At 49.3% G+C, this 25,562-nt stretch overlaps 1 protein-coding gene across 1 annotated transcript in view; it reads left to right on the top strand.

Annotated features, from left to right (window-relative positions):
• LOC112118288 (acid-sensing ion channel 2) overlaps nucleotides 1-25,562 on the top strand; it is a 1,160,041-nt gene that overhangs the window by 1,033,060 nt on the left and 101,419 nt on the right. The window contains exon 3 of the mRNA XM_026654764.1: nucleotides 17,429-17,556. Within this exon, the coding sequence (XP_026510549.1) occupies nucleotides 17,429-17,556 (128 nt within the window). The remainder of the gene's footprint in view (nucleotides 1-17,428; nucleotides 17,557-25,562) is intronic.

Below are 25,562 nucleotides of genomic sequence, written 5' to 3' on the forward strand. Positions count from 1 at the left end.
GTTCCTTTGTACACCTCTATCAATCCCCCCTCTCGCCCCTCCACACCTCGCCGTCCTCGCCCCTGTACTCCCGCCTCTGACAGAAAGCTTCCACTCCATCTCAGTGCCCTTCTCTGTGCCATGATGCAAGTTGATCATTTGTAACTTTTGCACGGTCCAGCATCTACACTCTCTGCATCAGCTCTCCCGTTTTTAGCCTTCTCTAGGGAACAAAAGGCTCCGTGAACTGCCCAACATGAGCCAACTCAGAGAACCTGAGAACAGTGAGTTGGTCCTCTGAGGTGCAGCTGACCAGTCCAAACAGGCCACTTAGCTTTCAGATTCCCATCCACCGTAGCCAGGAGCTTGTGAGTCAGAGCAGCTTTCCCTTGGTGGCTGGGCTTACAGCTGCTCCCGGCATGTTACTCCCACTCCGAGAACTCGCTAGCGTGATGAAAGTGAGGCTGGGTGTACGGTACAACCTACACATAGCAGCTACGTTCTAAAAGCGGGAAAAGCCTGTTACATTTCTGGCTGTCTCAGGAGAGAACTCTGTTTCTACAGTCGGCACCCACAGCAATCAGGGCATCCCCACCATGCAGACCTCGGCCCCGCTAGGATGTAGGGACCTTTCGACTCCAGTCCTCCTGCTTTGGGGACAGAGCATCGTTTTGATGAAATACATAAGCTCACACAGAACTCTGCATTTCTCCCTGTGTTCGTGTCCCCAGGCAGACGGAATCTTTTTTCCCCTCTGTCTTTTGCATCACACAGGCTTTTTGTAGAAATCCATTCACTCTTTTCGGCCCAAAACGTGCAACAAGAAACGCCATTTTCCGGTGAAAATTCTCTAGAAAACAAAGCCTCGTTCCCTTCTTAGCACTTGAGGAATCTGGTCCTCAAAAGCTGCTGTCACGGGCTTGGGATACAGGATTGCTTGTCGACATCAAATAGCACGAGGTGAGCTTTTCAAACAGTTCTCTTAACACCCCCCAAAGCCCTACCCCCAAATTAAATATCGTTTCAGGCTGTATTCCAGCAGATAAAGAGAAGGGATTGATTGACCTCGGTGACTAATGTTGGTATCTTTCTAGCTTTTAACACCAGTAGCGGAGGTGGACTTGTGTTCAGACGTGTGTGTGTTTTGTTTCCAAGGTCGAGATCTTTAACCTCCCTGTAACAGGGCAATGTTCCTCTCTTGTCTTCTGCTCTGTCTACACAGACTTGGAGACCTTCAGATGTCAAAGTACAGTTGGTTTACACTTGCTTTTCCCACCATTTTACTGATCCATACACCATCATTATTGACAGTGTCAGTTTCTGTTCAGTTCTCTGCCAAGGAGAGGGACGAGATCTCTCTACCCAGAGATCTTCCCTGCCTCTGGCTCTGCTAGCCTGCCTCTCCCCTGCACTTCATTCCTACCCTAGGTTGAATATTAGGAAACACTATTTCACTAGGAGGGTGGTGAAGCACTGGAATGGGTTCCCTAGGGAGGTGATGGAATCTCCTTCCTTAGAGGTTTTTAAGGCCCAGCTTGACAAAGCCCTGGCTGGGATGATTTAGTTGGGGTTAGTCCTGCTTTGAGCAGGGGGTTGGACTAGATGACCTCCTGAGGTCCCTTCCAACCCTGATATTCTATGATTCTATGAAATAATTGGTGGTGAAGGGACCAGAGTGCTGGGACATGCTGAAGTTTGCTGTGTGACGCTCATGCACTGTCATTTAAAAAGGTCTCTGTTACCTTCGAAACAGAGATTGTCAATAGCCTGGGCCCTGTGATTGCTGTGCCAACAGCAGGGCCGGCTCTAGGTTTTTTGCGGCCCCAAGCAAAAAAAATTTTGGTTGCCCCCCGTCCCAGCCCTGGGCTCCTTGCCGCACCCCCATGCTTCCCTAGCCCTGGGTTCTCCCCCCCGACCCTCACCTCCTGCCGCCCCAGCCCTGGGCTCTCACCCCCACACCTGCACCCCCCTGCCGCCCCAGCCCTGGGCTCTCCCCCCCACACACACACACACCCTGCCGCCCCAGCCCTGGGCTCTCCCCCCACACACACACACACCCTGCCGCCCCAGCTCTGGGCTTCACCCTACCCCCCCACCATTGCCCCACACACACACCTCCGGGTCACTGGTAACTCGCTCCCAGGGCCGGTCATTCAAGAGGAATTTTAGATGTGCACAGAACACAGACAGGATTGGTTCCCATATGGTTACAGAACTGCAGTAAAGTGGAACAATTTTCAGCTTGTGTGATTGGAGGATATCTGGATGCATATTATAAGACTGTCCTCCATAAATGAGGAAAAGTTGAGGTGCCTTTATTATTCTTTTGTTCCACTCTTTCTTTCTATGGGGAATTTGCCAATGCAATATCACTGTCTTCCTTTTAAACAACAACAACAAAAAAGGCAATGGCTGTTGAAAATAGCAATTCCAGTCCTAATAACCACTGGGAAGTATTTCTTGCTCAACTTTATCCTACTTTTTCTACAGCAACCAGGGCCGACTCCAGGCACCAGCCCACCAAGCTGGTGCTTGGGGCAGCACCTGGAGGGGGGCGGCGCGGCGCGGTGCTCCGGCCACCGGGGAGAGCGGAGCCCCGGCCGGGCTCTCCGCCCTCCTCCTGGCGCTCTGGACGCTGGGGAGAGCGGAGCCCCGGCCGGGCTCTCTGCCCTCCTCCCGGGGCTCCGGCCGCCAGCGGAGCCGCGGCGGGCTCGCCGCCCTCCCCCCGGTGCTCCGGCTGGTCGGGGAGAGCGGCCCGCGGCCGGGCTTGGCGCCTTCCCCTGCCGCGCTCCGGGGGTGGTGGGGCGGTGGGAGGCTTTTTTGCCTGGGGCGGCAAAAAAGCCAGAGCCGGCCCTGACAGCAAGTTACAATGGATCCGTATATTTGATTTGGTGCCTGGACCCACCCCTGGGTAGAGGGTTTTGTGTGAGCTGTGTATGGGGATGATTTGATTTTTTTGCAAACATTGAAATAAAATGTTCCGGTTGGGAACAGCACCTTAGTCTGGGGGTGGGTATAACATACAGTCAGAGAGATTAAGGTCAGAAGGGACCATCACTTCAGCTAGTCTGACCTGTACATCACAGGCCAACACCACCACCCATCACCCGCACGCTGAACCCAACAACTGAAATTAGCCCAAACTATTACAGCCCGCAGCAGACTAGATTATTGCGTATCACAGGCAGAAACCGGGAGGGACCGAGGGGCACCAGTGTCTGAGGGGAATGATGAAGTGAGATACACCCAGATAATCCTGGGAAGTGACCCGCACTCCACACTGCAGAGGAAGGTGGAAAAAAAAACCCAAAAAAACCAAGGTCCCTTCCAATCTGACTTGGGGGGAAATTCCTTCCCAAGCTCGCACATGGTGATCAGTGAAACCCTGATCATGTGAGCAAACACCAACCAGCCAAGTACTTGAGCGAGAGAGAGAAAGCGTGTTTGGTGCCACCTCGGAGCCCTGGCCTACCCCATCTCCAGCTGTGGCCATCTCTGATACTTGAGGAAGGAGACCAATAAACTCCTCCCAGAATACATTGTGGAAGGCGGGGGAATCTCTTCCTGACCCTACCAGTGGCTGGCTGAAACCTTGAAACCTGCGCTTTTAGGAACATGAGACGTAACACTGTTAAACAGGTGCAGCGGAGTGAATGCTGACTAGCGTTTGATTATTTTTCGTCTCTGGAAATCCCAGCCCCCAGTGCCGCATGGACTGGGATGGCCTGCTATGATGAACCTGCGAAGCAAGAGACTGTTATCCCCATCAGTAGGAGGAAGGATGTTGACCCAGATAATGACTTGGAACTTCTGGGAATGGATCTCCATGACCTGGGATTCTCTCTGAGCTGCCTGTTGCTCCAGTGTTGTAACTATCCTCAGGGATGGGAAATATCTGACTCCCAGGCTTCCCCGCCCCACATGGGTGAGCTCCGGATGCAGGACTCCTTTCATCTGGCACCTTCGGCCAATGCCCCGCTGCAGCAACCTTAGCCGATTTCCCGAATCTCTCCCCGAAACCCCTGCGGGATTCTGCCAGCTGGATCTTCGGCTACTTTGCATGGAAGTGAAATAGCCAGAAAGGAGAGAGTCCAGCTTGACAGAGAGACAAAGAGCAAAAAAAAAAAAAACATGTGAGGGATTGATTCATCACACATGGTTTCCATGGCAATATATTAACCAGTTAGCCCTGCCGAAGGCTAACCCTCAATTGTCTCCCACCCCGAGAGACGTGTGTGTGCAAAACATTACTGGAGAGACGCATGGCTCCCGGCTGCTAGCAATGAAGACACGGGGGAAGGAGTGGTGGGTTTCGGGGAGGGAAGGCGAATGCATGGCAGTTGTGCAGTTCAGTGGCGTGCTCGCTTAAGAACAAGAACAAGACAGGATTGTTCCTGCATGATAATCACCCTCCCCCGTGCACTAATAATAACACTGAACCCGTAACGAGCGCCGGAGAAAGCACTGTCGAAACATGAATGGCTTCTCCCCGCCCTCGCTGAGTTAGCTCACTCGTGTTACCCCCACGGTGCAGGCGGGGAAACTGAAGCACAGAGCAGGTAAGAGTTTAGCCCAAGAGTCAGGATTAGAGCCCAGGACTCCCAATTCTGTGCTTATTCCTCGAGGGCACAACGTTTCCTACAATACCATTGGGCTGCCCCCTAACCCAGGCTTCGTGTTCCCATGACCCCTATGACAGGGAACCGGGGTGGGGGGTTGCATTGGATGCTTTTGCCCAAATTGGAGAAGGTGGGTTTGCTTTGTTTTTCTCCACATAGGAACATGTGTCCTTTTCTGCCCCATAGGATAGAGACGGCAGAGCAGTGATCAAACTGTTAGAGAGATGAATGACCCGTGACCCAATTCTTCCCCCCATACCTCTCTGGCATTAAATTCGTGTCAAATAAAGCTGAGACATTCATCTACAACAGAAAAGCTTTGGGTGGGTTACATAGTAATCTGGAGGGGGGAGAAGGGTACCCAAGTACCAGCGATAGTGCTTTTCATTCTAATGGCAGCTCCCCATATAGACACGGGGATTGACTTTATAAACTGTACCCAAATATATGATCACCTGGCGCTTTATCAAGATTTTCTAGTGACAATATAACCCAGAAAGCATTGCTTGGGTCATCAGAAATAGAAGCAACAGAAATGCTTGATGATTTATAATATTCTGAAGCCAGCAGGAAGCACACATCAAATTAATCCAGCAATTTAATTACCATAACTGTAATCCTTTAGCTAGAAGAGCAGTCACCATTTATTTGGGGACACTGTGCTGTATACAACGCTGTATCGTAATGCATTTCAAAAACAGATACCAAGGGTTCTCCTCTCTGTCCCAAGATGGGACTGGGGTGCAAGGAATTTTTTTTTTTAAATGCTACACTTTGAAGAATGGGATTAGCACAAAATCATGAGTCAGATCCTAAAAATTGAGATATTAGCTTAAAAATCATGAGATTAAAAAACATTTGGGATTTTTTGTTTTTGTTTTCCAGTGTCTGGGCCTCAGGTCACATTTTAGAGATTTTTTTTCACAACCATGATAGCTAGAAACTTACTTAAAAAAAAAAATGAAGGATGAGAGTATCACCTAATGATATGCCTCCAGGAGCCGAAACCCTAGAAACATACCAACTATCACAATAAAATCATGAGAGTTTCCAGCATTGTCTGATGGACAAGCTCTGTTCTCCTGTCCTTCTTTTCAAAGTTTCAGGTATTGAGAAGGAGTATGTGTTTGATTTAGGGCTGTCTACACTGAGAAACTAATTCAGATTAAGATCGGGTGTCAATTTAAAGGGGAATAGCTAGTCCTGATTGTCTTCATGTGTGGATACTTTTATTCTGGAATGAGAGTGATTTATTCTGAATTAGTCTGAATTGAGCTGAATCCACTGGAATAAACGAAGGCATTCTTGTTCCAGAATAAGAGCATCCACATATGGAGTTAATCAGGAATAGCTATTCAGAATAACTCCATGTAGACAATCTCTTAAACGCAGGGATCGGCAACCTTTGGCACGCGGCTCCCCAGGGTAAGCACCCTGGCGGGCCGGACCGGTTTGTTTACCTGCCACGTCCGCAGGTTCAACCAATCACGGCTCCCACTGGTTCGCCGCTCCAGGCCAATGGGGGCAGTGGGAAGTGGCGCGGGCCGAGGGATGTGCTGGCCAGTGGGAGCCGCGATCGGCCGAACCTGTGGACGCGGCAGGTAAACAAACCGGCCCGGCCCGCCAGGGTGTTCACCCTGGAGAGCCGCGTGCCAAAGGTGGCCGATCCCTGAACTAAAGTCTGGCTGACAACTCCCCTCCTTTGAACCCATGGATCATCTCACCGTAGAGAACTGCTCCTCTAGTGTGAATATGATCAAAACATCTGACGGTCCTGGTTATGCCTGAACAATCTCTGTGTATTGACCCTTAGAGACGAAAGGCTGACAGAACTACTTGGTTTCAGGGTACTGAACTCTGGTTTATTTCTGTGTCCATGGCGTCTCGTTTATTTGCCTGCCGTTCATTTTTTTCTTCTGTGCCCCTTTACTTTTTTCCCCCTTGATCCTATTCTTATGGTCCTTTCTCTTCTTTTCCCTGCCACACTGTGGCAAGCCACATGAATGGAGGAGTTGGAGAGGACAGCCTCCTTCGAGGACTTTGACCTCCTTGTTTTCCTTGGAGGTGTGTCTCCAAGATCTTGTTCTTGCTTGTTGGAGAAACGCTGTTAAGAAGAGGGGAAGAGTTTGTTAAAGTCTCCAGAGAACCAAAAGAGGAAAACAATGGTATTTAAGAAAACAAACTACGCTCAGGTTCTGAGTCTTACATGCCCTCCAGAAAAAAAAAAAAAAAATCTTGTGTGGCTACCAAAGGTTTCTTCACAGAGTTTCCCCTGCATCCTTGGTACCTCAGCGTGGATAGTCCGATTCTATGGATTCTTAGCAGATTGAATTCTAGGTCCCTTTCTTTTTTTCCCTTTCATATGCGGCATGTATTTTAGATGGTCTCACACATACAGATCTCCAGACTGGTACTAATAAACATTTCATAGGGAGAATAATTATTTAGAACTGGTCCAAAAATATCCAAAGTTTTTTGCATGGAAAATGGCTAGTTCGTAGAAAGTGAAATGTCAGTGGGAAATTTTCTTTTTTTTTTCTTTTGTTACATTTTTCATTTTGTCATTGAAGACAAAGCAACAAACATTTGCCAGTTCTGGGCAACTGAAAACCAAACCATCTTTAAACTTTTTTTTACAAACTTTTTCACATGGTGGAAAATACATTTTCCAGCCAGTTCTAGAGTTAATGCATATTACACGTGAGGAATTTCTATTTAAAGTTACAAGTCCTACAATTTACAAACCTGTTATAGCTCCCTGTAAATTATCTGTCTGTGCCGTGCTTGCTACAGTTTGTTTCTAGACGCATAATGCAATATATCATATGTGTGCACGCACCTGTCAGAAATTTGCGTGGATAAGTCCGAGAAGAACAACCCAACTGTTTAAGAAGCTCAAGGTATTGATGAATGAGGAAGGTTAAAAAATGAAATATTTTTGGTCCAAAAATGTTCTAACAAAACAGTTCCCATTTTCCAATAAAATATACTAAATACATGCCATCTTCTATCTCTTGCAAGGTAATTACCCAGGGAAGTACATGGTAACTACTTAACAACTGTGGAGGATAACCAGGCAGGGATAAGTAGTTGCTTAGGGTAGTATAAGGGAGTGTAATTAGAAATAAAAGGATGGCATTAAATCAGAGGAAACATAGGTTAATAACATGTTACCATACTAGGCCAGACCAATGGTCTATTAGCCCAGTTTCCTGTCTCCAACTCTCAGAGCTTCAGGGGGAGTGCACAGAACAGGGGAAAAGGGAGGAAGGCGAACCCGGGGAACTACAGACCGGTCAGCCTCGCCTCAGTCCCTGGAAAAATCATGGAGCAGGTCCTCAAGGAAACCATTTTGAACCACTTGGAGGAGAGGAAAGTGATCAGGAACAGTCAGCATGGATTCACCAAGGGCAAGTCATGCCTGACCACCCTGATCGCCTTCTATGATGAGATAACTGGCTCTGTGGATATGGGGAAAGCGGTGGATGTGACATATCTTGACTTTAGCAAAGCTTTTGATACGGTCTCGCACAGTATTCTTGCCAGCAAGTTAAAGAAGTATGGGCTGGATGAATGGACTATAAGGTGGATAGAAAGCTGGCTAGATTGTCGGGCTCAATGGGTAGTGATCAATGGCTCCATGTCTAGTTGGCAGCCGGTTTCAAGGGGAGTGCCCCAGGGGTCGGTTTTGTTCAATGTCTTCATTAATTATCTGGAGGATGGCATGGACTGCACTCTCAGCAAGTTTGCAGATGACACTAAACTGGGAGGAGTGGTAGATATGCTGGAGGGTAGGGATCGGATACAGAGGGACCTAGACAAATTAGAGGATTGGGCCAAAAGAAACCTGATGAGGTTCAACAAGGACAAATGCAGAGTCCTGCACTTAGGATGGAAGAATCCCATGCACTGCTACAGGCTGGGGACGTGTAGGCTGGTTGGCCGGGGCTCGTCCCCCTCCAGGGCGGCGGGGAGCCAGGCCGCCTTGCTACTTTGGTCAGGGGTGTCGGGGAATTAGCTCGGCTGTGCGGTAAACAGTCAGTAGCTCAGGCCCTCAGGTGGGGGCTGAGCAAACAGTTCAACAGTAGCAAGCCCCGGCCCTAGATCAGTAAGCCCAGTTCCATCAGCCTCTCCTCATAAGTCATGTGCCCCATGATTTACTACATCCTCCCACCGCTTCCTATCCCTGTTCTGACCCTGCCTTCAGGCTCCCACCACAGCAGCTGCAGCCTGGTGAGTCTACCTCTGGAGGGGATCTAGTGCAAAAGCCTCCAGCCTGCCAGACCTATTAGCACAACATTGAAACTGTTAAAGAGCCATTCAAGTGCTAATGAAGCCATTTAACAGGCATTTGCCAACCCCTAGGTATATCCTGTCAGTTTCTGAATTTACTGACAAAAACAGTTGTGCATGACTGTCATATTTACTCTGAACATGTCTACAGGACCTTCGTTTAAAATTTGCTTTAAAATATTTCATTAGTGTGTCGATGAAGATTATAAAATCACATCTGTAAAAAAATCCTTGCATAGATTTTTAGATGCACCATCTGAGTACTCGTCTTTAGCCTTAAATGCTTGGATTTTCAGACATATAATTTTTTAAATAAATCCTTCAAAAGACCCCCCCTTATCTAAAATACACATGGGAGCCCGGACTGCCCTGGGGCATAGGGGCACCAGTTTAATAATATTGCATAGGGCCTCATAAATCCTAAGGGCGGCCCTGTCTGTAGTTCCCCAGATTCTCTTTCTTCCCCTTTTAAAAGATGGGCACTATATTTGCCTTTTTCCAATCGTCCGGGACCTTCCCCGATTGCCATGAGTTTTCAAAGATAATGGCCAATGGCTCTGCAATCACATCAGCCAACTCCCTCAGCACCCTCAGATGCAGCGCATGCGGCCCCATGGACTTGTGCTCGTCCAGCTTTTCTAAATAGTCCTTCACCTGTTCTTTCACCACTGAGGGCTGCTCGCCTCCTCCCCATACTGTGCTGCCCAGTGCAGCAGGCTGGGAGCTGACCTTGTCTCTAAAGACCAAGGCAAAAAAAGCATTGAGTACTTCAATCTTTTCCACATCATCTGTCACTAGGTTGCCTGCCTCATTCAGTAAGGGTCCCACACTTTCCCTGACCTTCTTCTTGTTACTAACATACCAGTAGAAACCCTTCTCGTTACCCTTCACATCCCTTGCTAGCTGCAACTCCAATTGTGCTTTGGCCTTCCTGATTACACCCCTGCATGCTCGAGCAATATTTTTATACTCCTCCCTGGTCATTTGTCCAATCTTCCACTTCTTGTAAGCTTCTTTTTTGCATTTAAGATCAGCAAGGATTTCACTGTTAAGCCAAGCTGGTCGCCTGCCATATTTGCTATTCTTTCTGCAAATCGTAATGGTTTGTTCCTGCGCCCTAAATAAGGCTTCTTTAAAATACAGCCAACTGTCCTGGACTCCTTTCCCCCTCATATTAGCCTCCCAGGGGATCCTGCTCATCAGTTCCATGAGGGAGTCAAAGTCTGATTTTCTGAAGTCCAGGGTCCATATTCTGCTGCTCTCCTTTCTTCCTTTGGTCAGTATCCTGAACTCGACCATCTCATGGTCACTGCTGCCCAGGTTGCCACCCACTTCTACTTCCCCTACCAATTCTTCCTGTTTGTGAGCAGCAGGTCAAGAGGAGCACGGCCCCTAGTTGGTTCCTCCAGCACCTGCACCAGGAAGTTGTCCTCAACACTCTCCAAAAACTTCCTGGATGGTCTGTGCACTGCTGTGTTGCTCTCCCAGCAGATGTCACAGTGGTTGAAGTCCCCCTTGAGAACCAGGGTCTGTGATCTGGAAACTTCTGTTACTTATCTGAAGAAACACTCGTCTACATCCTCCTTCTGGTCTGGTGGTCTATAGCAGATGCCCACCACCACCAGGGCCGGCTCTAGGCACCAGCAAACCAAGCACGTGCTTGGGGCGGCACATTTTCAGGGGCGGCATTCCAGCCATCATTTTTTTGCTTTGGGTGGCAAAAGCCTAAAGCCAGCCCTGGCAGCAGCAGCGCGTCATGCATGGGGGCGCCCTGGGGCTGCTGCGGTTCACGCCATGGGGGAGCAGCGCCTGCACCTTGTGGCTGGGCCGGGCAGGCTCCGAGCGGGGGACACTCGGGCTGGGGGCTGCCCCGCGGGGCACATGGAGCCACCTGCAGGTGCCGCAGGGCGGCCGTCCCCCAGCGCCGCAGCCGGGGCTGGGCAAAGCAGCCCGAGTCACCCATTGGCTGCGGCAGGGTGGCCAGAAGCAGCAGCAGCAGCGGGACCATAGAGGGTGGTGCGCTGCCGTGCTGGGCTACCCTGCCCTGGCTCCTCAGCCCTCTGCCGGGCGGTCCCCCGGCTCTGCCCAACCGGGTCTGGCCGGTCCTGGAGGTGGGAGCCATGGCTGGAGGGACCCTGGGCTGAGGCGCGGCCCGGGAGCCCTGCTGCTTACCCCGACCCTGCCAGCGCCGGACCGGCTGGAGGCGAGGGGGGAGCGGGCGGAGTCAGCACTGGTGTGGGGGAGCCCAGGGCTGGGGCGGCAGGGGGTGCGGGTGGGGTTGGGGGGAGAGCCCAGCACTGGGGCGGCAGGGGGTGTGGGTGGGGGAGGGCACTGGTGGGGGGGGGTGAGAGCCCAGGGCTGGGGTGGGAGGCAGCCAACAATTTTTTTGCTTGGAGCGGCAAAAAACCTAGAGCCGGCCCTGACCGCATCACCCTTGTTGCTTTTGTCTCTAATCTTAACCCATAGACTCTCAACAGGCTTTTCTCCAGTTTCATACTGGATCTCTGAGCAGTCATACTGCTCTCTTACATACAGTGCCACTCCCCCACCTTTTCTCCCCCGCCTGTCATTCCTGAACAGTTTATACCCATCCATGACAGTGCTCCAGTCATGTGAGTTACCCCACCAAGTCTCTGTTATTCCAGTCACATGATAGTTCCTTGACTGTGCCAGGACTTCCAGTTCTCCCTGCTTGTTTACAAGCTTCTTGTGTTCGTGTACAGGCACCTAAGATAACTAGCCGATTGCCCTGCTTTCTCAGTATGAATCAGGAAGCCTCCCCTGTTGCACCCTCCTCCTTGTGATTCCTCCCGGTATCCCACTTCCCCACTTACCTCAGGGCTTAGGTCTCCATCCCCCGGCAAATCTTGGCAGTATAATTGGTGGCCACGTGGAGAAGTATTCTTCTCTTCTGTTCTCTTCTCCTCTCTTCTGAGGCCCAGACAAGGGTGGAGAAGGTGCTAAGGGCTGCGGGGAAGTGGCCTGGGGAAATAGACTGCAGGGTTGGAGGGGACGCAGCATGTGGCTGCCAGCTATAGGGTCTCTGGGCCGTGACCCGGAGTAGTGGGTGGGCCCGCGTTGAGACAGTGGATTGCCGGTCCCCCGGAAGGGTGGGGAGAACCGAGTGCGGCACAGCCGGAGGGCTGTGTCTGGAAGAGGACGCTGTGGTCCTGGGAGTGACATGGGTCCTGGAGCAGAAGTGATGGCAATGAGACGTCACCAGATGAAGGCACGCTGGCGAACAAAGCTAATTCCCAGGACAGCCAGCAGGAGGCACCACAGCAATGAGTCCACACCATCACATCGCCGCTCGGTGATGATTCACTTGGTGATGACCTGTTCTGTTCATTCCCTCTGAAGCACCTGGCATTGGCCACTGTCGGAGGACAGGATACTGGGCTACATGGACCTTTGGTCTGACCCAGTATGACCGCTCTTATATCCAAATTAAAAAAGGAAACTTTTCAGGGGATTCCTTATCACCAGTGCTGTTCATGATAGAGATGCTGCCGCTAACACGGATGCTCTGTGGGATAATTTGTGCTTATTATCAGCGAAGAGCAACAGCCAGTTAACCACTTGTAATACATGGATGATCTGAAACTGTATGGATGGTCACAAAAGGAGATGCAGAGACTGATGACCTATGTAGAAAAGTTTGAAGATACAAAGTTTCAGGTTGGCTTGGCTCAATGTGGAGTGGCGTCTGTAAAGATGGGCAAGCTGGTACAATCAGACGCCATACAAACTGATGAAGGTATTTGCCAAGCTATCTCTCAGCTTGGTCCCTACAAATACCTTGGAATCAGGGAACTGTCTGAGTTACTAAAGAAGGAAGTAAAAGAAAAAAGCGAGGAAAGGATATTACAGATGACTAAGATCTACTCTAAGGACAAAACTCAAAGAATTGTATCTTAGTCTTTAATATGTGGATGATACCTGTAATACTGTACACTGCTGGAGTGATCAAGTGGCATGAAGAAGAGAAGAAAAAAATGAATATCCAAACAAGAAAGTGCCTAGTGATTCATTATTATTATAGGCAAGCATCAATCCATTGGATCATGGTATATGCCCAAGAGGTCTAGTCAGGTGCCTGATGAATCCGATTATGGCTGACAAGCCCAATTCGAGAACAACGTAGCTTGTTACAAATTTTACAGATGCATGTGTTGGCCGAGATGGAGTCCAAAATTACTGCACACGGATTCCAGCCTCTGCATCAAAGTCGCTTTCTGTTGAGCTGCACCCAGTGCCAGATATTCCCTCCAGATTGGACGGATTCAGAGAGTAATGCATACCAATCAAGACGTGGACAGGACATACATCCGACGAGGTGATGGAGGAAAAAGGTCTGCTATTGGTGGAGGAAGCAATTGAGAATGAAGAATATATCATCAAAATACGTGAAGAGTCGACCAGAATGAAAGATAATCTGGTCGCGATAACAAGAGATGGCTGAGTGTGCATCCTAGGCCAAGAAAGCATCAAAGAAAGGAGAAACCAAATCAGCAAAGGAAGACAAAAGATTTACACAGAAATCAGTGCACGTGCAGTGGTGGAGAGAGAGACAGCCTATTAGTGATCGGAGCTGAACAAACTCCTGGCTTGTAGAAGGCCTCTCAAGAGAGAGACCGAGAGCCTTACTGTGAATGTCCGAGAGCAGTCGGTCCTTGAGGCTTAATTAAGTTTGCAACAGAACTGCCCGACAGAACTGCTCCCCGAACTGCAGTGTTCCGAAAAGGAAAAACCAATGGAGCATGTATTGAGCACCTGCAGGAGCCTGGCTGGGAGAGAATATAGGAACAGATACAATGAGGCTGCCAAGTGCCTGCATTGGAGCCTCAGTACTGGGTGATGTTACTACCACCAGATCAAAAGCGCACTAGAGAATGAAGAGGATAAGATTTTATAGGATCTGGCAGTTGTCACAGACCTAACAGTTCAGGCCGGACATAGGTGCTGTAGGAAAAAAAGGCAAACCAGACCATGTTCATTGATATTGCCATCCCAGCAGACAGAAATGCAAACAAGGAGGTGATGACATATGAAGAATTCTGCCATGAAGTGGACCAATTATGGAAAACTAGAAAAAGACAATCCAGTGATTATTGGAGCACCTTGTGAGACCCTCTAAGCAGCTTAGGAACACATTAGGAGTGTGAGACGTCATGATCAGCCACCTCCAACAGACAGCGCTCCTGGGCACCCTGAGGATTTTAAAGGAAGTCAAAGGAGAACAAGTGCATTTGAGCACTTAATATGCAGGAATTCTGCAGAGGGTTTAACAAAACTCCTGGCTACCCAAACCTATGGGTTCATAGTCAGGATTTATTGGTGACCCGTGGTGATAAATTTTAGGCAGCAGCTTTCCCTTTTTTATGCTTAAAGTTCTTGTATTTTTTTTTTAAATGATGTAATACTCTGGTAATAGTGATTATCAGGGGGTCAGAATTTAGAGAACATCCAGCATCAGAGATCAGGACATTCATTATGTGCAGGACCCAAGTGCGAAAAATGCTTCTTTGCAACGTCCTCCCAACAGAGACGGGACAGAAACATGACCCCCAGGAGAGGAGGAAAGGGGACTGGGAAGAGAGAGGGTCAGCTTCTGCTCTCATTTACATTGGGTGTTAAATTTACATGGAGCTACTCCAGATTTACACTAGTTAAGATATTCCGGTTTAAACAAAGTATAATTAAAAATAATAGTGTTCTTCCTTCATTTTATTAATTACTAAGGGATGGAAGCCAAAAGTAGGTAGAGCGAGGGGGTGAGCAGCATCCTGCATGGATAATTTCTTGTGTTCCTTAGATGTGTAGCTAGTTCTTCTTGGAGTGCTTGTCCATATATATATATATATGTATATAATCGAGCACATGTGTGCTCAGTGCACTCGAGACAGAGGTTTTTGGTCAGCAACATCTGTTGGGACAGTGCCTTTGCCCTTATAGTCCTCATGCCTCCCTCCAAGAGCATGAAACGGGGGCTTGCCCCAACCTCTCTTCAGATATGTAGATGGCTCCCAGAGACTCTGATGTTTGGTGCCTTATGCACAGACTGTTATGCGGGTGCATCTTGTTGCTTAGCCATGCTAAGCCTGGTTGGCAATTTTACCTTTCCTTCCACATCTCCCTCTATTCCCTTATTACGTCTGTTGCACTTTGCTGAGCTGCCTCCAATTTGTCCGTGCCTAGAACTATGTTCCGGGTGCAGCATCACCAGTGCTGAATAGAGGACTTCTTGCATGACACAATGTGCCCAAAAGTGCATCTCCACGCCACACTGCGCTTGTCCACTCATTCTGCCCCCTACCTCCCCAAATGGCTTTCGGCCATTGCTACTTTCCAAACTGCGCCTTCTCACTCGCTAGCCAACATACTAACTTAAGTAGAGTGCAAAGGAGGAGAAAGTCCAAAGAGAAGGCAGGGGCAGACTTCTGACAAAAGGAAGGAGAGAAGGGGGGCAGGATTATAATTTGAGGATTCCTGCCTCATGTGGGTTTAAATATCAACTTTAATGTTCCACTTAATGTGTCTTTCCAGAGAGGGACGGGGGTGGGGGCTTCTGAACATCTCATGGTAGCCATCGGGGGAGGATGGGCCTCTTCAGAATGCTCACATCACCATGACCTAGAAGCTGTCAGCCAAGTATGTGGGTTTATTGTGAATCTAGTGGAAAGGAACTTTCTGACATCACAAGCTTCAAATCCCCCATGACTGGTAAGCGTTGAAGTCCGATGGTTGACACGTGCAAAATCCCCTATTGATAAGCACTGAAACCTTGGTTATTTGAGCCCCGGCGAGCTGCAATTCTTGGTTAGCTTGAAGGTCAGCTGTAATTCTACCAAGCTCCTGGGATCTGTTTGCTGCTCTGCTGAGCGGACTGTGCCTTGGGGAAGCCAGCCAGTGCTCTCGGAAAGTTATGTTCATTATAGGGGAATTTGTGAACGCAGACTTCAGAGCATATTGGACTAGTTGCTCCCAGTTTCCCAAATGCCCAGTTAGTGTAAATCAATGGAATTTAGCTCCTAACTGCCTTAGGGTTTGTCTACACAGGGAGTTATTCCGGAATACAAGTGTTATTCCAAATTAGCTTAATCCACTTCCAAAATGGATTAAGCTAATTCAGAATAAGGCACTGTTGTTCTGAAATAGTCTCCACATGTGGAGTTAATCGAGAATAGTTAATCTGCCTTAAATTCACACCCTACTTTATTCTGGATTAATTTTCATGGGTAGACAAACCCTAACCTTTGCACTCTTACGTCACTGAGACACCTTTGAAAATTGTACCCAGGGTCTTTAATGACATGATCACATAGTATATTTTCCACAGGCCCCCTGGCTTGTTCAATTCACATGATGGACACGAAAGGCGGAAGAATCAAAGTTGTCCAGACAGCTGTGTAAACCTGGCATTTCCTACATTTTCAAGTGCTTGACCTTGCAGCCCAAGGCTTTTTCCACACTTGTGGTGGCCCCTGGGATACATGTAGCTATACGTGGCAGTGAAATGCTCTGGCAGGAGGAAGGCAACCGGGAAAAGCAGTGGGGTGCTGCCGGAGCCTTTCTTCTCTGCCTTCCTCCAGTCAGAGTCTTCCCCCACTGCTGGAGCAGTGGGGAGGCTGTGGGACACGACACTGCTGGAAATAGCCGTGCAGATGGGGGAGGCACTGTTTGGGCGTGTTGAGAGCCATGTAGGGTATATACTCTAGGGTCCAGGTGTGTCTGTACTCTACCCTCCAAAGCAATGCCTCACTGTCTACACTGCTATTTGTATTGTGCTAGCTGGGCTGGGCTCTACCCTGCCATAAGTGAAGACATGCCATAAGTAATGTTCTTTTAACATACGTGGGTTTTTTGGGCGGGGGAAGCTTACGTAATGCGGGAAATATATTTCAAACCAGATTTCTGCCTGGTAGAAAATAGCTGTGGTCCCTTGGGTACCTCAGAAAGAGACAGAGGTTGTCTGGACAGTGGCCTGGCCTCTTCAGGAGACAGGGCAGCTTACCTGCGAAGGGCCCCCCTCCCATCCCTAGGACCCCTCTGGCACCTTTAGGAGTTGTGGAACCTGCCATAATGCAGCTGCTACCCAAGGGGGAAGAAGCCCACAGAACAGGCCGCTCCGTGCTCTGGGTCTGGAGAGGCTATTGATGTTTCAATGGCCAGCAGCAGCGTCTGCAGATGTGAGCCTGATTAACCCCCCGAAATGACAAATCCAGAGTCTGCTTGGTTCACCACAAAGGATGGTCCTGATTCCCCCCCACATCGTCCATCAAAGAGCCCTGCAGTGAAATGCCACTGAGCGGACAAGTAGCACACGGCGATTTCTCCCCTCCTCCCTGAACAGCACATTTGCCAGCATAATAAATTCATCCCAACCCCTTTTGGTTGTAACGATGTAGTAACGATTCCAAACATGATCCGACGCACGAGCTCCCTTTTAAATCTGCATGCGACCCTCAGAGCCACGGCGGCCAGTTAGCGAAAATGTTCTTCCTCTGGTGACTTAGCATTCCTGCTTCTCTTTTTAGAGGAAACTACGTTTGAAGCTGGAGTCAAAGTTCAGATCCACAGCCAGTCGGAGCCGCCCTTCGTCCAAGAACTTGGCTTCGGAGTGGCCCCTGGATTTCAGACCTTTGTCGCCACACAGGAGCAACGGGTGAGTCTGTAGTTTGACGTGTGGAGTGGGGGCTATCAAACATTTTCCTGTGGTGGGTCACTTCTAAGGGGAGAGATGGAGAGACCCTTTCCTGAAGCAACTCCCCTAATCCTGTTTTCCCTGCACTTCCAGGAGGGGTACAACCTACCCTAATGAGGCTGCTACTCTGAATAGGCAACTAAGTAGCCCAAGGTCTGTGGTCACCACTCTTTCAGGAGGCAAATGTCATACAAACTTGGGTGTGGCTGCTTGGTCACGTCTCCCCGCTCTTATCTCTGTGCTGCTCATTCTCCCTGCCTGGTGCTGTCCCCGCTGCTCCCAACTCTCCAGGGAAATTAGTGACGTGTATTTCTCCCAGTTTTTCATTTCAGCAGCAAATCGGATCACTGTTGAATTTACCTAAAACACCCCTGACAACAAAGAAATGCATGGAGCAAGCACAGATGGGGAGGGGGGATTTGGTGGGAGGTATTTGTTTTCATTGGAGGTGGGGGGAAGAGAAAGGTGCTGATCAGAAAAACCTCTGCCAACCCTGAAAGTGTCCGGTCTGGGCTCTGAGTAGATGTTGCCATTTCTGTTTGAAAACGGAGAGGTCCTTTATCTTTGGGACAAAACCAGCGTGATGGACAGAGTGCTCGCTTGCAACCCGCAGCTTGAGAACAACTGAATTACAGATTTAAACCCTATCCCTTGAATGCAAGCTTGCTGGCATTCTACCACGCTATGGGATCTCAGGCTACAAAGAGGAAATTTCAGCACTGGATTAGGAGAATTAGCAGAATTAGGAGTGAAGCCCGGTGCATGAATGTTGGCTTGTTTGTTGGCTTGGATGTTCGCTGTAAAATGTAAAGTTTCAATGGGGCGAAGGGGCTGCCCCTAGCGCTGGGCAGACATAGGTTTGCTTCTATCTGACGCGTGTCCACACCTTTGAAGTCAGCAGAACCAACCTGAAAATTGCATAGAAACAAATTTACTTCCAGAATGTTGGCATTTCTGCCTCCTGACCAGAACCGGGACGTGTTTGAAAATGAAGACTAGCATTAGCCAAAGTCTTTCCCCATCTCCAGCGATAACTAGCTTATTTTATCCAAACTGGTTTGTCCATCTGTAACTGTCACTGGGATGATCTTATTAATGATGTCCATATGAGACACATGGGTCCGATGGCCATTTACAGGAAAGCTGGTGTACACAGACCTAGCAGTGTAAAAGGGCGTTAACGTGAGTATAAATATACTGTATACCCACTCTAAAGCTTGCAGTGCAATGAGGCCTTAGTGTAGAAAAGAACCAGGCCCATTGGAGTTCCATACTAGTACTTATGGTAACGACCAATAGCTAAAAATCTGTACACAGAAATTCTCATTTGTCCTGTCATTACCTGCTCTCAGTAGCTGGTGTTTTGTGCTGTCTGGGAGGATTATGCAAGACTGAAGACAGGGTGTGGAATCTGCCCTGCTGGTCTTACAAACACACAGCTCCCCCTTGTGCCTGGGGAAGAGAGCGTGCCAGACGGCTGGAGGGCTCTGCTCCCATTCCATGTTGCCAGCCGAGCCCAGAGGGTGAAATCCGGTAGCATTCCAGAGCAAAAGAGACCAGTGGGGAGTAATCGCCCAGAGGAAGTTCCCCGTGTGCATCCGAGATCTTTGCACGTATCCCCTGCCGGCTGTTCGCACACTACGCTGGAAGCGTGGGTGAACACAGGCCAAAAGCTAGAAGCTAGGTTTTGCTAGCGAGGCTGATTTGCTGCGGTTAAATCAGTCTGTGATCCTCCATGTGACTCATTGGAATAACGAATCCCTGACAGCACCCCCGCCCTCAGGTCTTGATGTGTGACAGTCGGAGAGGCTTTTATTCATTGCCTGTCATTCGAAACAAGCCTGTGTGAAATTCTAATCTGGCAGGATTGTGGGAGGGGAGAGGGTGGGTAACACACAGATTATTTCTGGAGTGGATGAACTGGAGGATGACGGTAGCTTGTCGGAGGGGCTCATTACTCCTGGGGAGCGCTGTACGAAACCCAAACAGTCAGAACAATAGCGTTTAGTTCCACTCGAAAGGAAACGTTTTCTTTTCAAGGGTTTTTTTTTTTTTACCTTTAAAAGAAAAATTGATCTAAAATTTGAAATGAGACAATCGAAAAATGTGGGCCAGAGAGAGGTAGAATAATTTTGAGGTGCCATGTGGGCACCTGCCGGGAGGTGGCAGACCCAAAGTCCGGTCCCACTGCTACACTGACTCAGTATTTATGCCCAGCGGAACAGCTTTGACAGGAGAGATTGAGAGCCTGCCCCAGACGACCCTCTAACCTAGGAGTTAGGGCAAGTTCAAATCCCTTTTTCACAGCAAGCCCGAGGGGGGAACCTGGGTCTCCCATGCCTGGGGGGAGCGCGCTAGCCACTGGGAGAAATGTTAGCAGAGGGGCACTTCCTCTGTTTGTCTTGGAGAACAACTGATGTGGTGTAGGCACCCGCCTCTTGGCTGTGAATCCCAAGTCGAGGGAGATGCCTCCCTCCGGCCCAGAGTTAGGGCCCTACATCCCTATGAGGGGCGGGGCTTCGGCTGCTTTCTCGACCTTTCCTGTTGGCTAGTTTAGGTGGCTTTCCGCTCAGCTTGCTGGCTTGTAGGTGCCCAGGAATGGGAGTCATAGGAGTTCGGCGCTGCTGTGCTCAGCGTGATAATGTCCAAGTCGCCCCCTTCCCATACAGAGTGGCGGAAGGGTCTGAAAGTAGCCCTCCTGGCTTGGAAAGAACGGCCTAGGCCTTTGCCTTATTTGATAGCGCCAGAGACATGTCGGGCTGGATGGGACCTCACCAGGAGAGCAAGTCCAGGCCCCCTGCGCTAAGGCAGGACCAATAAACCTAGATCATCCCTGAGTGGGGTTTGCCCAGCCTGTTCTTCAAAACCTTCAGGGATGGGAATTCCCCAACCTCCCGTGGAAGCCTGTTCCAGAGCTTCACTGCCCTGTGAGTTAGAACATTTTTCCTAATATCGCCCCTAAATCTCCCTTGCTGCAGATTAAGCCCATTACTCCTTGTCCTACCTTCAGTGGAGATAGAAAACAGTTGCTCCCCGTCCTCTTCATAACAGCCCTGGGGTGCTGAAAGCCATTGAACCAAACTGAAAACCCTATATATGATGGAAACCACTTCAAGCCAAGGGTGGGTGCCACCCCCTCCCCCAGCACGCTTAGTTCCAGCACCCCTGTAACAGCCCTTCATATATTTGAAGACTTATCAGGTTCCCACCCACCCCAGTCTTCTTTTCTTTAGGGAAAAAAACGGTGAGGTGGCAAAGTTTGCAGATGATACTAAACTGCTCAAGATAGTTAAGACCAAAGCAGACTGTGAAGAACTTCAAAAAGATCTCACAAAACTAAGTGATTGGGCAACAAAATGGCAAATGAAATTTAATGTGGATAAATGTAAAGTAATGCACATTGGGAAAAATAACCCCAACTATACATACAATATGATGGGGGCTAATTTAGCTACAACAAGTCAGGAAAAAGATCTTGGAGTCATCGTGGATAGTTCTCTGAAGACGTCCACGCAGTGTGCAGCGGCAGTCCAAAAAGAAAACAGGATGTTCGTAATCAGTAAAAAAGGGATAGAGAATAAGACGGAGAATATCTTATTGCCCTTATATAAATCCATGGTACGCCCACATCTTGAATACTGCGTACAGATGTGGTCTCCTCATCTGAAAAAAGATATACTGGCATTAGAAAAGGTTCAGAAAAGGGCAACTATAATGATTAGGGGTTTGGAACGGGTCGCATATGAGGAGAGATTAAAGAGGCTAGGACTTTTCAGCTTGGAAAAGAGGAGACTAAGGGGGGATATGATAGAGGTATATAAAATCATGAGTGATGTGGAGAAAGTGAATAAGGAAAAGTTATTTACTTGTTCCCATAATATAAGAACTAGGGGCCACCAAATGAAATTAATGGGCAGCAGGTTTAAAACAAATAAAAGGAAGTTCTTCTTCACACAGTGCACAGTCAACCTGTGGAACTCCTTGCCTGAGGAGGTGGTGAAGGCTAGGACTATAACAGGGTTTAAAAGAGAACTGGATAAATTAATGGAGGTTAAGTCCACTAATGGCTATTAGCCAGGATGGGTAGGGAATGGTGTCCCTAGCCTCTGTTTGTCAGAGGGTGGCGATGGATGGCAGGAGAGAGATCACTTGATCATTACCTGTTAGGTTCACTCCCTCTGGGGCACCTGGCATTGGCCACTGTCGGCCGACAGGATACTGGGCTGGATGGACCTTTGGTCTGACCCAGTAGGGCCATTCTTATGTTCTTATGAGACTAAACATGCTCTGTTGTTTTAATGTTTTAAATCCTTGTCAGCCTGGTCCTGGTATCTGTGAGTCACCAACCCGTGTGTGGGTTGCCAGGTGATCTGGTGATTGATTGCTGTGGCTAGAACGGGTGATCATTATAAGCAGGGGACTATCGAGTAGGAGTAGGGAGGTGATATTACTTGTGTATATGGCATTGGTGTGCCTGTGACTGCAAGACTGTGCCCAGTTCTGGTGGCCACACTTCCGAAGGATGTAGAGAAATTGGAGAGGGTTTAGAGAATGGCTGTGAATATGATTCGAGGTCTGGGAAACCTTCCTCACGGTGAGAGTTAAGGTCTGTCTACACTGCACGTTAAGTCCAGGCTCAGACTTAGGTTTCAGCCTAAGCCCTTCTTCCATCCACACACAAATCAGTCTGACTCTGGTCAGCAAGCACGCAGGACTGGAGTCCTAGGATCATGGTAGTGGGATGGGTCATAGCCAAGTCCCGCTGTGACTGGGGTCCACATCCTGTCATTTTGCAGCGTGGACCAAGTCAAGGTGCAGACTGGAGTCAGAAGGTCTGCGTAGCGCAGCATGGACATGCTAGCCAGGTTCTGAGACGCGGGTCCAGCAATTGTAAACAAGGTTTACAATGCAGTGTGGATGCTCAAACATGGCCAGGGAACTAGACCTTTTTAACTTACTGAGGTTCAGAGGCAAGTTGCTCACTTTCGGTAAGTCCCTAACAGGGGAGATGATTTCTGATAGTTGACGGCTCTCCAGTCCAGCAGATAAAGGCCAAACGAGATCCGGTCGCTGGAAGCTGAAGCTAGACCACTTCAAAACAGGAACAAGGCACCATTTTTTAACACAGCTTATCTCAGGGTGTGATAGATTCTCCACATGAATTCTTGAACTCGAGACTGGATGTCTCTATCTCGGATGGACGCTGTAGTGCAACCTCAGGGTATTAGACTAGATGCAGGATAAGATTCCCTGGCCAGGTGATTGATTGCACTGGCCGTAAATGCTCTGAGCTCACTGCCTCCCTGATGTCCACCTCAGACATTCTCTCCCCAGGTTTATTTTTATTCCAAGGGTATTTGGTGACTACCGCTGTTTTCAATATGGATTACCTCATAATGACCCCTCACCTTGACTGTTTTCTGTTTGGATTTCATAAGGGTTGATCATTCGCTGTATTGTTTCTGTTACATTTGCCAGAGCCCACAGAGGGGATTTCATCCCTGCCTTACCTTGTCTGGGTGCAGGCCAGCTGGTGCCTCTGTTTCCCCTCACACCGGTTGGCTCTCTTGACCTGCCCAGGAAGGCCATACCGCCATGCCCCAAGTCTCTTTCTGGGCACCGCTTTATCCTTAAAACTTAGTCAAAACATCAAACCCAAAACAGTTCCTCTAGGTAGGCCCTAGGTTACAGCTGCTGTTGGCTTTCCCCCCGGCTTGTCTCCATCCTGAAAGGAAGATATGCCCTCTGCTTCAGGGCCCACTGCAGGGGTCTGTCTCCTGTTGCAGCTCCTTCCCGCAGAACTTTCTCAGCCCTTCCTAGAAAACACTTGATGCCTTCTCCGCTGGGCCTGATAAATGAACAGGGCTGGCTGGCTCCCGGCCCTCAAAGGGGCAGGTGACCCTGTGGCCGTCCCTTCAGAGTATCGTTGTTTGGTGATATTGTGTAATTGGCTGGTGAGGGTGTGTTACAGGTCCCCTCCGTGGCTGCTCCCCAGAGCAGATGAGTTGGTACAACCAGCAGCAATGACAGCCTGGCTCTCAAACTAGCTAGATCTACGTTGGCCCCAGAGGGTGGCTATCACAATTGCTCACTTACGATAATCCCAACATGTGCTGGCCACTTTCCAGACACTCAAGAAGGGACAGTCCCTGCCCATAGGGGCTCAGGGTCGAAGGACAAAGGGAGAGAAATCAGCTTGTCTCCTTGCAGGCAGCATGACAATATTTCCATTATTTATTATCGCCAATGGTGGGAGGCCAGCGGCTCATAACACATCACTTCCCTCGCGTCCCAGCAGCGATACGCTATCCCTGGACTGATCAATGAGATGTGACATTGCTGTTAGATCTGGATACTTGTTAGGAGCTTGAAAGTCAGCCCGTGGCATAAAGCTCTTTCCTGGAGCTTCTACTCTTTGCCTTCCTCGTTGCCCTTCTCAGGTTCTTCCTGCCCTTGTGTTCTCCTTCCAGTGCAATGGGACTCAAAAACTCAGAGCCAGTTCCAGGAGGCGTTGGGTTTCTTTGGTCATCCATGGCGTTAGAGCCACAGCTGTTCCGCTTCAGCTCAGATTAACTCAAGGAAACTCACCACCCGATTTTCCACTTACCAGTGGAAATGTAACACCAAACGTATCTGTAAGCCAAGGACCATGTGGACCCTGGAACCCAAATAACCACAGCAGGTTTGATACACACCGGTTGTTATTTTAGTATAAGTCTGCGCATGGACGTTCGTATTCTGAAATATAGCGAGCTAACTGAAGTCAGTGCATGGACGTGCAGTGAAGTAATTAAAGGTGTGAACTGCAACCCATTTAGTTCTTGCAGTGCCAGTTTTCGGGTAGGCAAGTGCCAAGGAAGGGCAGTGGATCCTTCTGGTTGATCAAGTCATGGGTTTTTGCCTGTCTGTATCTTGTGTGAAAGTCCAGCGGGCTCTAGAAAATGAGCTGCTTTTATTCTTCAGCTACCAAGAACTCATTTCTAGTTGAACACATCAAACGCTCTTTGGGGGGCGTATGCAACAGCTGTTCAGGTATCGAACAGCTGCTCTCTAATCAACACATGGTTTGCTTGCCAAACCTTCTCCATTCCCATGTCTATGGCTCAGAGTTCTTAGGCCCGTCCAACCCTCCAGGGAGAAGCTGTTGCAAGCCGGCAGTTCTGTCAAGGCGTATATTGACCATACACCCGAATGCCCAGAGCCTCTGGGATTGCCCCATTTTAGGGGGATCCTCAATGCTGCCCCCTCCTGCACGCTGGGGCAATGGCAGCAGGAGTGGGACCAACTTGCTTTCCTTCCCCTCCTTTCATCCACCTTGCCAGGATGCAGCTACAGTATATCAAAATAAACCCGGCGGCTGGGGCTTGCCGGGTGGAGAATGTTCCCCTTCCATACAGCACGGAGTGAACCCGCTGCTCCGTGCCTGAGAACACAGAGGTCATTTGCACTGGGAGTTAGATCACCGCAGCAAGGCGGTACACAGGACTGGAGAGGCTGTTGATTCAAGGTGCGATACTCACTACCGAAGAGACTGCTGCTAATTCATTAGGGCTCGTCTGCCCTTAAAATGCTGCGGTGGTGCAGATCCTGCCACCCCCCCGGAAAGCTGGGAGCTAGGTTGATGGGTAATTCTCCCACTGACCTACACTGGGGGTTAGGTCGATTTAATGGCGTTGTTACACTGACCTAATTTCCTATTGTAGACCAGGCCTTAGGCGTCTATTCCTCCAGCAATTTCTTTTTGCTACAGAACGCACACGTCAGATGCTACAGCTTCCATGGGGCAGGGGAACAGGCAGTGGAAACGGTGTGTGTGTGTGTACACACACACAGCAATGGGGGGAGTATGTTCATTTATTGGCATGTGCAGAGGCTTGGGCCAGGGCCGGCTCTGGCTTTTTTGCTGCCCCAGGCAAAAAAGCCTCCGGCCGCCCCTGCCCCTCCCCCCCCGTAGGGGGGGGGCGGCC

The sequence above is a fragment of the Terrapene carolina genome, unplaced genomic scaffold (assembly GCF_002925995.2).
Source record: "Terrapene carolina triunguis isolate 2854851 unplaced genomic scaffold, T_m_triunguis-2.0 Scaffold193, whole genome shotgun sequence".
Classification (NCBI taxonomy): domain Eukaryota; kingdom Metazoa; phylum Chordata; order Testudines; family Emydidae; genus Terrapene; species Terrapene triunguis.